This window comes from Geotrypetes seraphini, chromosome 1 (genome assembly GCF_902459505.1).
Source record: "Geotrypetes seraphini chromosome 1, aGeoSer1.1, whole genome shotgun sequence".
NCBI classification, from domain to species: domain Eukaryota; kingdom Metazoa; phylum Chordata; class Amphibia; order Gymnophiona; family Dermophiidae; genus Geotrypetes; species Geotrypetes seraphini.
Window position 1 is genome coordinate 71888154 of NC_047084.1, and position 12125 is coordinate 71900278.

At 50.2% G+C, this 12125-nt stretch overlaps 1 protein-coding gene across 6 annotated transcripts in view; it reads right to left on the reverse strand.

Moving 5' to 3' along the window:
- Positions 1-11736, reverse strand: part of RAI14 (retinoic acid induced 14) — a 243961-nt gene extending 232225 nt beyond the window's left edge. For 2 of the 6 annotated variants that reach the window (XM_033933097.1, XM_033933087.1), the window contains exon 1: positions 7949-8060. In XM_033933097.1, coding sequence (XP_033788988.1) covers positions 7949-8014 — 66 coding nt within the window. In that variant the 5' untranslated portion in view covers positions 8015-8060. Of the gene's footprint in view, positions 1-7621; positions 7645-7860; positions 8061-9665; positions 9838-11588 lie in introns of those variants that run through there. The other 4 variants (XM_033933107.1, XM_033933134.1, XM_033933126.1 and 1 more) reach the window with 4 other exon arrangements.
- Positions 11737-12125: the final 389 nt, after the last annotated feature.

Below are 12125 nucleotides of genomic sequence, written 5' to 3' on the forward strand. Positions count from 1 at the left end.
CCTGGCCGCCAGCATGGTCTTCCTGGTGTGGGCCGGGTGCCCCAGTTCTTCCAAAGAGTGGGTACGTTCCATGAGGCTGGGTGGTGGGCCCGGTTTCAGGCAGGGATTATGGGCCGGGATGGGGGGTGCTGCTCCTGCTCTCAGTTTTTCTTCACAGGTGTCAACGGCATTTCCAGAATGGGTGGCGCGGTTGGCACAGCCTCCGGCCCAGACATTTGTTGGCGATTCAACAAGTCAACTTGCTCCTTTCCGGCCTGTACAGACATGATTGTTCGCTCTGTGGTCAACAGCATTCTGCTCTCAAGTGCCCTAAGCATGGCTCTGGGGATCCTTCCTGAGCCGGGAAGTGGGGGTCCGCGGCCGTGGATTCGATGTTTGGGGGCATGCTTGGGTTGCTACACGCTTGGTTAATGGTTATCTTTGTTGAGCGTTGATTGTTGTAGACTTTTCGGAGGAGGTTACTTTTGAGTGGGTGTTTTGAGGTGTTGCCAGCTGACAAGGTAAGTCTATGGTTCGAGCAGGGTGGCTGCTGCTGGGGGCGCCACTGGTTTGACGGTTCACCCTTGCCAGCATGCTGCGGAATTGGGGGCGCTTACTCAATTATTTGGCGGTGGGCTGATTTGATGCAGCTCTGTTTATTGGGGGGGGGGCCTGTAATGATTTACAGGCCTGTGGCGGTTCTCCTGAGCTACGGGGTGCTGGGGCTCACCCGGCGATAAGCGGTGGGGCCAGCTGGGAGCCCTGCCTTGGGGTCAGGCGATCCGGTTAAAGGGGCATCTGCTCATTCCACCCCTCAGACTCTTGCTGCTGTGGCGGGGGTCGCGAGCAATATAATGCTATGTATCTGGTAGCTCGGGAGGAGCTTGGTTTGGTTAATAGATGTTAAGTAATTTGAATATTATGCTGATAATGTTATTTGTTATCATGATCAATAAACAGAGCTGCGGCTATATTCACCATAAAGCACAGTTACTTACCGTAACAGGTGTTATCCAGGGACAGCAGGCAGATATTCTTAACGTATGGGTGATATCACCGACGGAGCCCTGGTACGGACATTTTTCACTAGAAAGTTCTAGTTGGCCGCACCGCGCATGCGCGAGTGCCTTCCCGCCCAACGGAGGAGTGCGTGGTCCCCAGTTAAGATAAGCCAGCTAAGAAGCCAACCCGGGGAGGAGGGTGGTTTGTAAGAATATCTGCCTGCTGTCCCTGGATAACACCTGTTACGGTAAGTAACTGTGCTTTATCCCAGGACTAGCAGGCAGCATATTCTTAACGTATGGGTGACCTCCAAGCTAACAGAGAGGGAGGAGGGATGGTTGGCCATTAGGAAAATAAATTGTGTAACACGGATTGGCCGAAGTGCCCATCCCTTCTGGAGAAGGTATCCAGACAGTAGTGAGTAGTGAATGTGTGAACTGAGGACCAAGTGGCCGCCTTGCAGATTTCCTCGATGGGCGTGGAACGGAGGAAAGCCACAGAAGCAGCCATAGCTCTGACCCTGTGGGCCGTGACAGCACCTTCCAGTGTGAGACCGGCCCGAGCATAACAGAACGCAATGCAGGCAGCAAGCCAGTTGAAAAGCGTCCGTTTAGAGACAGGACGACCTAGACGGTTAGGATCGAAGGTCAGAAAGAGCTGAGGAGACGAGCGGTGAGCCCTGGTACGGTCAAGGTAGTATGCAAGGGCACGCTTACAATCCAGCGTGTGCAACGCCTGTTCCCCAGGATGAGAATGGGGCTTAGGGAAAAAGACAGGCAACACAATGGACTGGTTGAGATGAAAGTCCGAGACCACCTTGGGAAGGAATTTAGGATGGGTATGCAGAACCACCTTGTCATGGTGAAAAACAGTGAAAGGTGGGTCGGCAACCAGTGCATGCAGCTCACTAACCCTCCTGGCAGAGGTGATGGCAATGAAGAAAAGCACCTTCCACGTCAGAAATTTGAGTGAAGTTGTGGCAAGAGGCTCAAACGGAGGTTTCATGAGTGCTGATAAAACCACATTCAGGTCCCAGACGACTGGAGGAGGCTTCAGAGGTGGTTTGACATTGAAGAGGCCTCTCATGAACCGGGAAACCAGGGGATGAGCCGTAAGAGGTTTTCCGAGGATAGGCTCATGGAACGCAGTGATGGCACTGAGGTGGACTCTGATTGAGGTCGACTTGAGGCCAGCGTCTGAGAGAGAGAGCAAATAGTCCAGTACGGTTTCCACCGCCAATGAGGTGGGATCGTGATGATTAAGCAGACACCAAGAGGAGAACCGGGTCCACTTCTGATGGTAACATTGGAGGGTGGCCGGTTTCCTGGAGGCATCCAGAATACGACGGACAGGCTGAGATAGATTCTCTGGAGAGGTCAGCCCGAGAGAAACCAAGCTGTCAGGTGGAGCGAGGACAGATTGGGATGCAGTAGAGACTGATGCTGCTGTGTAAGTAGAGTAGGAAACACAGGAAGAGGAATGAGCTCCCTGGAGCTGAGCTGGAGCAGGAGGGAGAACCAGTGTTGGCGAGGCCACCGAGGGGCGATGAGAATCATGGTGGCTTTGTCCCTGCGGAGTTTGAATAACGTCCGCAACATCAGAGGCAGTGGAGGAAAGGCATAGAGGAACCGATCCGTCCAGTCGAGCAGGAATGCATCCGGGGCCAGACGATAAGGAGAGAAGAGTCTGGAACAGAACTGGGGCAGCTGATGGTTGTGAAGAGCTGCAAAGAGGTCCACCTGAGGGGTGCCCCACTGAGCAAAGATGGAGCGGAGTGTGGGGGGATCCAGAGTCCACTCGTGAGGTTGAAGATGCGGCTGAGATTGTCGGCCAGGGAGTTCTGTTCGCCCTGGATATAGACAGCCTTGAGGAAGAGACTGCGGGCCTTGGCCCAGGTCCAGATGAGGATGGCCTCCTGACAGAGGAGGGGAGATCCGGTGCGGCCTTGCTTGTTTATGTAGTACATGGCGACTTGGTTGTCTGTGCACAGGAGAAGAACCTGAGGGTAGAGAAGGTGCTGGAAGGCCTTGAGGGCATAGAACATGGCCCTGAGTTCCAGGAAATTGATGTGATGTTGACGCTCCTGAGGCATCCAGAGTCCCTGAGTGCGAAGTTCTCCCAGGTGAGCTCCCCATGCATAGGGGGAGGCATCTGTGGTTATGATCATGGAGTGAGGGGGTAGATGAAAGAGTAGACCCCTGGAAAGATTGGATGAGTTCAACCACCATTGAAGAGATTGCTGAAGAGACGATGTCACAGAGATGGGATGAGAAAGAGGATCGGTGGTCTGTGACCATTGGTTGGCTAGAGTCCATTGAGGTGTCCTGAGGTGGAGTCGCGCCAGAGGAAGCACATGGACCGTCGAGGCCATGTGGCCCAGGAGGACCATCATCTGCCGAGCTGGAATGGAGTGATGAAGGAGCACCTGGCGGCAGAGGTGGAGCAGGGTCCGTTGGCGGTCGGAGGGGAGAAACGCCCTCATGAGAGTGGTGTCGAGAACGGCTCCAATGAACTGAAGTCGCTGTGTGGGAAGCAGACTTGGGGTAGTTGATCTCGAACCCCAGGAGATGGAGGAAGGAGATGGTGTACTGAGTGGCTTGTAGCACAAGTGGAGACGTAGGTGCTTTTACCAACCAATCGTCCAAGTAGGGGAACACCTGGAGGTTGTGAGACCTGAGAAAGGCCGCCACCACAATAAGGCACTTGGTGAACACCCTGGGCGATGATGCGAGGCCAAATGGTAGCACCTTGTACTGATAGTGGCGGTGCTGTATCTGAAATCGGAGGTAGCGACGTGAATTCAGATGGATTGGAATGTGAGTGTAGGCCTCTTTGAGGTCCAGGGAACATAGCCAGTCGTGTTGAGAGAGAAGAGGATAAAGCGTGGCCAGGGAGAGCATTCTGAACTTTTCCTTGACCAGACACTTGTTGAGGTCCCGGATATCAAGGATGGGACGAAGGTCTCCTGTCTTCTTGGGAACCAGGAAGTAGCGGGAGTAGAATCCCTGACCCCTTTGGTCTGTGGGAACCTCTTCGATGGCATTGAGAAGGAGGGATTGGACCTCCCTTAGGAGGAGAAGGGACTGGGAGGAGTGGGACGCAGACTCTATAGGAGGGTTGTCTGGTGGAAGAGTCTGGAAGTTGAGAGAGTAGCTGTGGCGGATGATGTTGAGGACCCACAGGTCTGATGTGATGACCTTCCAACGGTTGAGGAAGAGGTGGAGACGTCCTCCGATTGGCTTAGGAAGAGGTAATGATGGTGGAAGACTGGCTATGCCCTGGAGAAAGGAGTCAAAAGGGCTGAGATGGTTTTGACGGAGGAAGAGGCTTGGCAGGTTGGTGAGATTGAGGGCGAGCCTGAGTGTGTTGTTGTTGACGAGGTCTGCGAGGCTGCTGTTGGGGCGGGTTGAGAGGCCTGGCCGAGAACCTGCGCTGGTAAGAGGACTGTGGTCTATAAGGACGAGCAGGTGGAGCCTTCTTTTTAGGTTTTACCAGAGTGTCCCATCTGGTCTCATGTGCCGAGAGCTTCTGGGTGGTTGAATCCAGGGACTCCCCAAAAAGTTCGTCCCCAAGACAGGGTGCGTTAGCTAGGCGGTCTTGGTGGTTGATGTCAAGATCAGATACCCTCAACCAGGCCAGACATCGCATGGCAACAGCTATGGCAGGCGCTCGGGAGGTCAGCTCAAATGAATCATAAATAGAGCGCACCATGAATTTCCGCAGTTGAAGGAGGCTGGAAATTTGTTGTTGAAAGAGTGGAACTTTGCGTTCAGGGATGTATTTTTGTAGGGCGGATAGTTGTTGTACGAGATACTTCATATAAAATGAGAAGTGAAATGTGTAATTATTCGCCCTGTTGGCTAGCATGGCATTTTGATAAAGGCGTTTGCCAAACTTATCCATCGTTTTGCCTTCTCTGCCAGGAGGGGTGGAGGCATAAACACTGGAGCCCTGAGTTTTCTTTAATATAGACTCAACTAGGAGAGACTCATGGGGCAATTGAGGTTTGTCAAAACCCGGAATTGGGATGACCCTGTATAGGCTGTCAAGCTTACGAGGAGCTCCGGGGACAGTGAGTGGATTTTCCCAATTTTTATAAAAAGTTTCCCGCAGTATGTCATGGACGGGTAACTTGAGGAACTCTTTGGGAGGTTCTTCAAAGTCTAAGGCATCCAGAAAGGCCTGGGACTTTTTGGAGTCGGACTCTAAAGGAATAGAAAGAGCCGCTGACATCTCCCTGAGAAATTTGGTGAAAGAGGATTGCTCAGGCTTGGAAGTGGTATCGGTCACTGAGGGTTCCTCGTCTGTGGATGATGCGTCCTCCTCGTACCGGGTGGGGATTCTTCCCATAAGTCCGGGTCCCTGATATCAGTGTGCACACGCCGAGATGTCAGGGTGGAAGGCTCAGTGTGGCGAGTCTTAGAAAGAGACTTGCCAGAGCGCATGGAGACGGTACCGGGAGAGGAAGACCGGTGCTGATCCCGGTCCCGGGAAGAGCGGTGACATTCTGGGTCCCGGGGAGACCGGCGCCCTTCCTGGTCCCGAGGAGGATCGACCTCAGAGCGGGTCTGTACCACAGGATGAGAACGGGGTGGTTCAGCCGAGAGGACTGGCATGGAAGTGTTGAGTGGCACCGAAGGGGTGGACACCGGTGGGATGGTGCGAGGCTCGGGCCGGTCTTGTACCGAAAGAAGTGGTGCCAAGAGGGTCGGTAACAGGTGCTGGAGTTGTTACTGCAGCTGTTCCTGCAATTTGTCATGGAGTATGGCCGCGATGCGGTCATCCAGGGGTGGCACCGGGACCGCTTTTTTCTTTTTCGGTTCCATAGGTGCTGCTCCACGCCCCGGTGATGAGGAGGCCGATGACGAGGCACTCACCGAGATCGGGACGGAGCGTTTGCGGGATCGGCGTGAGGCCGGGAGGACCGGCGTCGCCACTGTGGCAGGCGGGCGCTCAAGGGAGGTGGAAGGCTTCTTAGCCGGCTTACCTGGTGCCAGCGACCCCGAGGAAGGATCGGGCGTCGAAGTGGTCAGTGCCGTCTTTTGCGGTACCGTCGACGTCGCTGCAGGTTCCATAGCAGATCCGGTACCGAAAAGGATGTTCTGCTGGATCTGCCGATTTTTTAAGGTGCGTTTCTTAAGAGTGGCACAACGGGTGCAGGTGTCAGCCCGATGCTCTGGACCCAAACACTGTAGGCACCAATTGTGTGGGTCAGTGAGGGAGATCGGGCGTGCACACCGCTGGCACTTCTTAAAGCCCGGTTGAAGAAGGCATGAAGGGAAACACGGCCTCCGCAAAATCAAAACCGGAGGCCTGTATGGTGACAACAGGCCCCGCTGGGGCCGGTTTCAAAAAAACAGAGAAAATTGAGAGATTTTTTTTTTTTTTGAATCGAATAAAAAAGAGAACCCAAAGTGGGGAAAAGAGAAAAAACGAGAAAAAAGCGTGAGCGGGAAGGCAAAAAGGATGTTTTCAACGGCCGTTGAAACCACATGCGTCTTCTTCGCTCCGCGGAAATGAAGAAACTGGGGACCACGCACTCCTCCGTCGGGCGGGAAGGCACTCGCGCATGCGCGGTGCGGCCAACTAGAACTTTCTAGTGAAAAATGTCCGTACCGGGGCTCCGTCGGTGACGTCACCCATACGTTAAGAATATGCTGCCTGCTTGTCCTGGGATAACTGGAGGCTGCGTGCTCATTTTGATAGAAGGGGTAATGGGGCAAGTGGTTGGGGGGAGGTGGATGGGCAACGGTCAGAACTATCCAGATCCTGATGTTACTGGTTAGATGCTTATAATAATAATTAAAAAAAAAAAAAAAACCAAACACACCATAAAACATACTTGTCACTGACACCAGCACAAAAATATTCTCCAGCTCTGCTGACAAGAAAGCTTATCCTTTAGGATTTTTTTTATTTTAAATCTTGGATCTAATATCCTTACTTGCTACCCACAAATATGAATGGAAAACCCAGAATAGAAAAATAAGATCCACTACTTCCAATACTTTTTCCACAATACCCTAAGCTCAAACTTGAAGAGAGTCATTCTGATTCCAGCAGTTCAACCCACAGCTATTTTGGAACAGTCTTTGCTCCAGTCATCACTAGTTTAAAGAAGCCCAACGGAGCATATATACAATACAGTTTAAATGATCTTTTATGAGCAAACCCCAAAGCAATCCAACTAAGATAAGGCCCTTAAGATAAGACATAAACCCTGAAAATCTGTAGTGAGAGGGACATGAGAGTGTGAATAAAATCTTAATCCCACAATGTAATGCACTGAAGAAAGACAATAAACCACCAAGATATTCACACAATCCTCTAACTTTAAAGAGTTCGTAATATTTTCTTAAAATAAATAAATAAATTTTGGATCTTCTGAGTATGCCACCTTAGACCATAACAAGAACAAAAAAAAAAGTCAGCAAGGGACAGAAATAAGCTTAGAAATCACAACTTCGGCCTCGCCTTTCCCGCTAAACTTTTGCTCCAATCTCTGATGCAAAGAGATCTACACTTTCCCCAGCAAACCGCTTTCTCATTCATTTCTTTACAAGCCCTATCAAAATTTCTCGCTTAACATTATAATGCTCCCCAGAGCGCTTTCCGTTACTCCCTCTGCTCCGTTACTCACTCTGTCGGGTGACTCTGTCAGTCTTTCTTAGCTGCTCACAGACAGTGACACACACACACAATACTGTACAGTACTCTTGTCCCTCACTCGGAGCAATGTCCTGCATACAATTAACAGGCATCGTCCAACAAACAAAAGAGAAGGGGGGAGGGGTTTTGGTGACAAACAGCTTTACAAGGACGGGCCATTATTTTTTTTTAAATGCATGGTTAAACACTATTAATAAGCAAACCCTTTACCCCATCCAAAAACGTCCCTAACAGCAAACGAGCTGTGGAAGTGGTAACAGCGCCTGGCAGCGTCAGGAGGAGGAAAAAAAAAACTCGCCTCGTAGAAAGTTCTTCCTTGCCGGAGCTCGCGGGGTTGCTCCTGCCGGCGCCGCTGTGTGTACATGTGCGCGTCTTCCCCACTGGCCGCCACCGCCGCCCTGGTGAGCGCGCACGCCTTCCCCCTCCCTCCCACCCCAAGAATCAACCCGCAGCCTCAGCACTCTGAATCCACTGCTGGGAATGCTTCCTCTGGGCCCGCCCCTTTGATTCTGCACTATTTGCCCTCCGCGTGGGCTTCTTATTAGCCTCTCCACTCGTAGGGAAAAGCCATCTGGCTGCATGCACTTTTGAACAGGACTAGAAATGTGTTTACAAACTGGCAGCCAAGTGAGGAGAAAGAGAGTCCAGATGTCAAGGGGCTCTGTTCATGTTCCTGATAGGGTTACCATATGGGCTCCAGAAAATGGAGGTCGGATTGAGACATCCGGGTTTTACTTCCATTGAAAGCAATGGAAGTAAAACCTGGATGGCTCAATCCGTTTTCCTTTTTCTAGAGCCATATAGTTCCTAGCCCTAACTCGACCTCTCTGTCTCACGGACACTCTCTTTCCTCCTCGTTCTGCCCAACTGGGATCTAGGAGAACTGGACGATTCCTCCTTCCCCAATACCCACCCCAGGACAGAGGCCTATGCAAATAAAAGAAGACCTAATGCAGGTCCTGCTCCTCCATTCCTTGAAGGCCAGGGGAAGAAACAGAGAAACATGACAGCATAAAGGCCAGCTTTGCTTCAGTACTAATATTAAGAGTGGGGGGCAGGGGCCAGAGGAAGCTTTTATATCCATCTTTAAAACCTCAATAACCATCTCCAACAGTAAGGACAAGTGAGGAACCCTGAGAGGTTAGCTCCTTTGTTCCACATGGTCCACATAGTCCCTCAGAAGTTCAGAGGACCCCCATCAACTTCCTCCTCAAGCATTCTATGGGGAATGAGGATCCTATCTAAAGTCTGGGGAAGGGATGGAGGCCACTTGAAAGCCCTTTCTCTTCCCCAAAACAGGTATCTGCTGGCCCTGGGGTGAGGGGAGGCCTAGCCATTCCTCTAATCTTCCCTGAGGCCAGCTTAGGTTCCCTTTGCATTTCTTTCTTCTTGACTCAAGGCAGGATCTTCATGGACTCTCTCATTTGCCAAAAATGGCAGGTGATGGGTTAGAGGTGGGGGAAGGGCAAGGGAATAGGTCTTTGGTCAATAAAAATCAGGAAGAGGTGATGCTCATGCTTCTTGCCTCTCCTAAAGCAATGGGTATTTCACAGAGCTTATTTGGGGCAGGGGGAGAGGTGATGGCAGAACAGCTGTCACTCCTGCTCCCTCATACTGACTGATGACAACAATTTTCTCTCTCGAGATGCTGACATGGATGGAGAAAGGGGGAAAGTAGGGGTACCACAAGTATCCTTAGTAGGGCCTTCTTGCCCCGATGCTTGCTTTTGAGCTGGGGCTCTGTATCCCTCTCTGCTTTGATGGTGGTGTGGAGGGCCTGGAGATGGTAAAACTTGTGGCAACAGTGGAAGGGATACCAAGAGACGGTGTGGTGTGACCAGGAGTGGTTAGTCCAGTAAGCTCTGGGTTAAGTCCGTGCCAGTAGTACCTGATGGCAGGTATCAACCATTTCTGGACATTCCCTATGAATTTGTGCAGGTTGGCAGCACTGAAAATAATACTTAAAAGCTCCTTGTAGCAAAAGATATGCTAAAGCTTCCCTTACTGTCCCCAACCTGCAGGATCTTTAGACAGGTTGCCCCGGTTGAAGAGCTGAAACAACTGTTAACTGCCCTAGACTGCACAGGTATTGAAGAAGCATGGCATATGGGAGACAGGGTGGCACACTTGAGAGGCCTACGCTGTTTCCTTGTCCCTGAAGATACACCGCTCCAGGGTACTGTTGCCAACCATGAGGGAACTGCAAAAAAAAAAAAAAAAAAACAACTACGGTACATGGTTTCTGCATATGTTTTAGCAGCCAACATAATCTTCAATAAAACCAGGAATTGTGGTTGTACACTCTGAATGGGCAGGGGGGAAACTTAAGCTGTGCTTGAGAATCCTGCCATGCTCCTGCATTTGATGATCTGTCCTCCCCAACATAAAGTAATGGAAAGTGAGGTGACAGCCATGACTGCTCTGTAGGATATTCCTTTTGGGGAACTCAACTGGGAGGCAGCAGTAAACCTTCCTACTCTCACTAATAGAAGGGGGAGAGGGGTATATGTGCTTGGTTTTACAAATTGATTATCCCCCTAATATCTGCTTCTCTGGAGATAGCAAGATCCCAACCCCTATGCTGTAAAGTGGAGGGGTAGGGTGGATCATGGATGTGGGAAAAGAAACAATGCTCTCATTCCTTATATATCCTATCTTATCCTTTGTCACATTTTAGCTAGGGAAAAAAAAGCCTCCTCCATTCTCTCCTCTCCCTTCCCCACCTCAGCATGGTGTCTTGTCCTACTATCTCCTTCCCCTCCTCCCCCCCTAGCTCTCTGCATTGTTGCTCTGGTTAGAAAGCTGGGTGGTTTTGACGAAGGTGATGGGAGGAAAGGGAACAGAAGGCATCTCCAAGTGCTCCTGGGGTTGAGGGGGCCCAGGAGGCTTTAAGCCTTGTGGTTACAGTGGGACTACTTATGCCCCACTCCTATTCTTCCCAGCAGGCAATTCTGGAAAATGAAAGAACTCAAAACCAAGGGTGGTTAGAGCACTGAACTAACAACTAGGGAAGCCCAGCTCAAATCCCACGGCTCCTTGTGATCTTGGACAAGTCACTTAACTCTTCCTTGCCTCAAGTACAAATAGATTGCGAGCCCTCTGGGAACAAGGAAATATCTAGTGTACCTGAATGCAACTCACCTTGAGCTACTATTGAAAAAAAATGTGTGAGATAAATCCAAATAGATAAACTTTTTCCTTTTTTTTTTTTTTTTTTAAAGAGGGAGGGTGCAAAATGCAATTCCTTACTAAAGTCACTATGGCTGCTTCAGTCTGGAAGATGAGCAAGGGCTTTTTCAGCAGATGTGTCATAATGGGGAAGAGGAATGAGAGGCTCACACTATGAGATGGTCAAGGAAAAGAAAACCTCTCAGGCTGAGCCCAGTACTTTTCATCTTAAATCTTAAATAAAATTATAAAGCCCTCCCAAGAAATCCTGCTTGGGGGAAATAGAAGACAGTGTTTGACATATACTTCATACACAAAAGTAGAACTCCACATTTTGGACTCTCTGAAATATATAAAGTAAGAACTATAAAGGACAAAAAAAAGAAGAAAAAAAAAATGGCCAGAGCCAGTTAACCCTGCTCTGCCAATAAGAAATAAAGTCGGGGGAGGGCAGACACAGAAGGAAAGAAAAAAACAAAACTAAAGCAACAAGAAATTCCACAGCTTACTTAAAGTCTGCAGGTAATGGAGGAGGCTCATACCAACTTCATGCCGTAAACAGTCACCTGACAGTGGCTATTAAAGTGGTTTTTGACCAGGGGGGAGGACTGAGGAATAGAGCTGTAGGGACGGGGGGACAGAAAGAACTGTCATCCTCTGCAGGCTTCCCAACGCCACGGGGAAGGGTAAGACCGTACTTATAAAGAAAGAAATAAAAACCAAGCACTTTGGAAACTTAAAAGCTATGCGCATAACAAACCGAAACTTACCTCAGCCTGGCAGCTGGTCTTTCCCCTGTTCCTGAGCCGGCAGGCATGGAAGAGCGGCTTAGCTTCCTGGACGAGAAAGAGACCTTACTACACACTCTTTTCTCTCTCTGTGGGGAGGAGGAGGAGGAGGAGAGAGTGGGAGGGGGAAAGGACAAACTAAAGCTATGGCGAACAAACCCAGCCCAGAATAAGGAGTGAGTGGAGGTGAACGGAGGTTTCTCTGACCTGCTGGGGGGTGGAAAAAAACAGATGAATCTACCGACGAGGGAACGGCGTGGCTAGACTCAGCCGTTCAAAGGAAACTAACACCATGTTCCAAATTTTAGGTTTGCAGAGATTTCCAGTGCTGGGGAAGCACACTTACAACCCCCCCAAAAAATAAAATAAACCCCCCAAACAAACAATTCAGCCCCTCCCACCCCAAATTCTCTAAAGAGAAGAAGACAAGAGTGGGGTGAAATCTTAACTCCCCACTGTAATGCATTGAAAAGGGCTCTTTTTTGATGAAAGAAATTCCGAGACATTTACTCTCCCCTG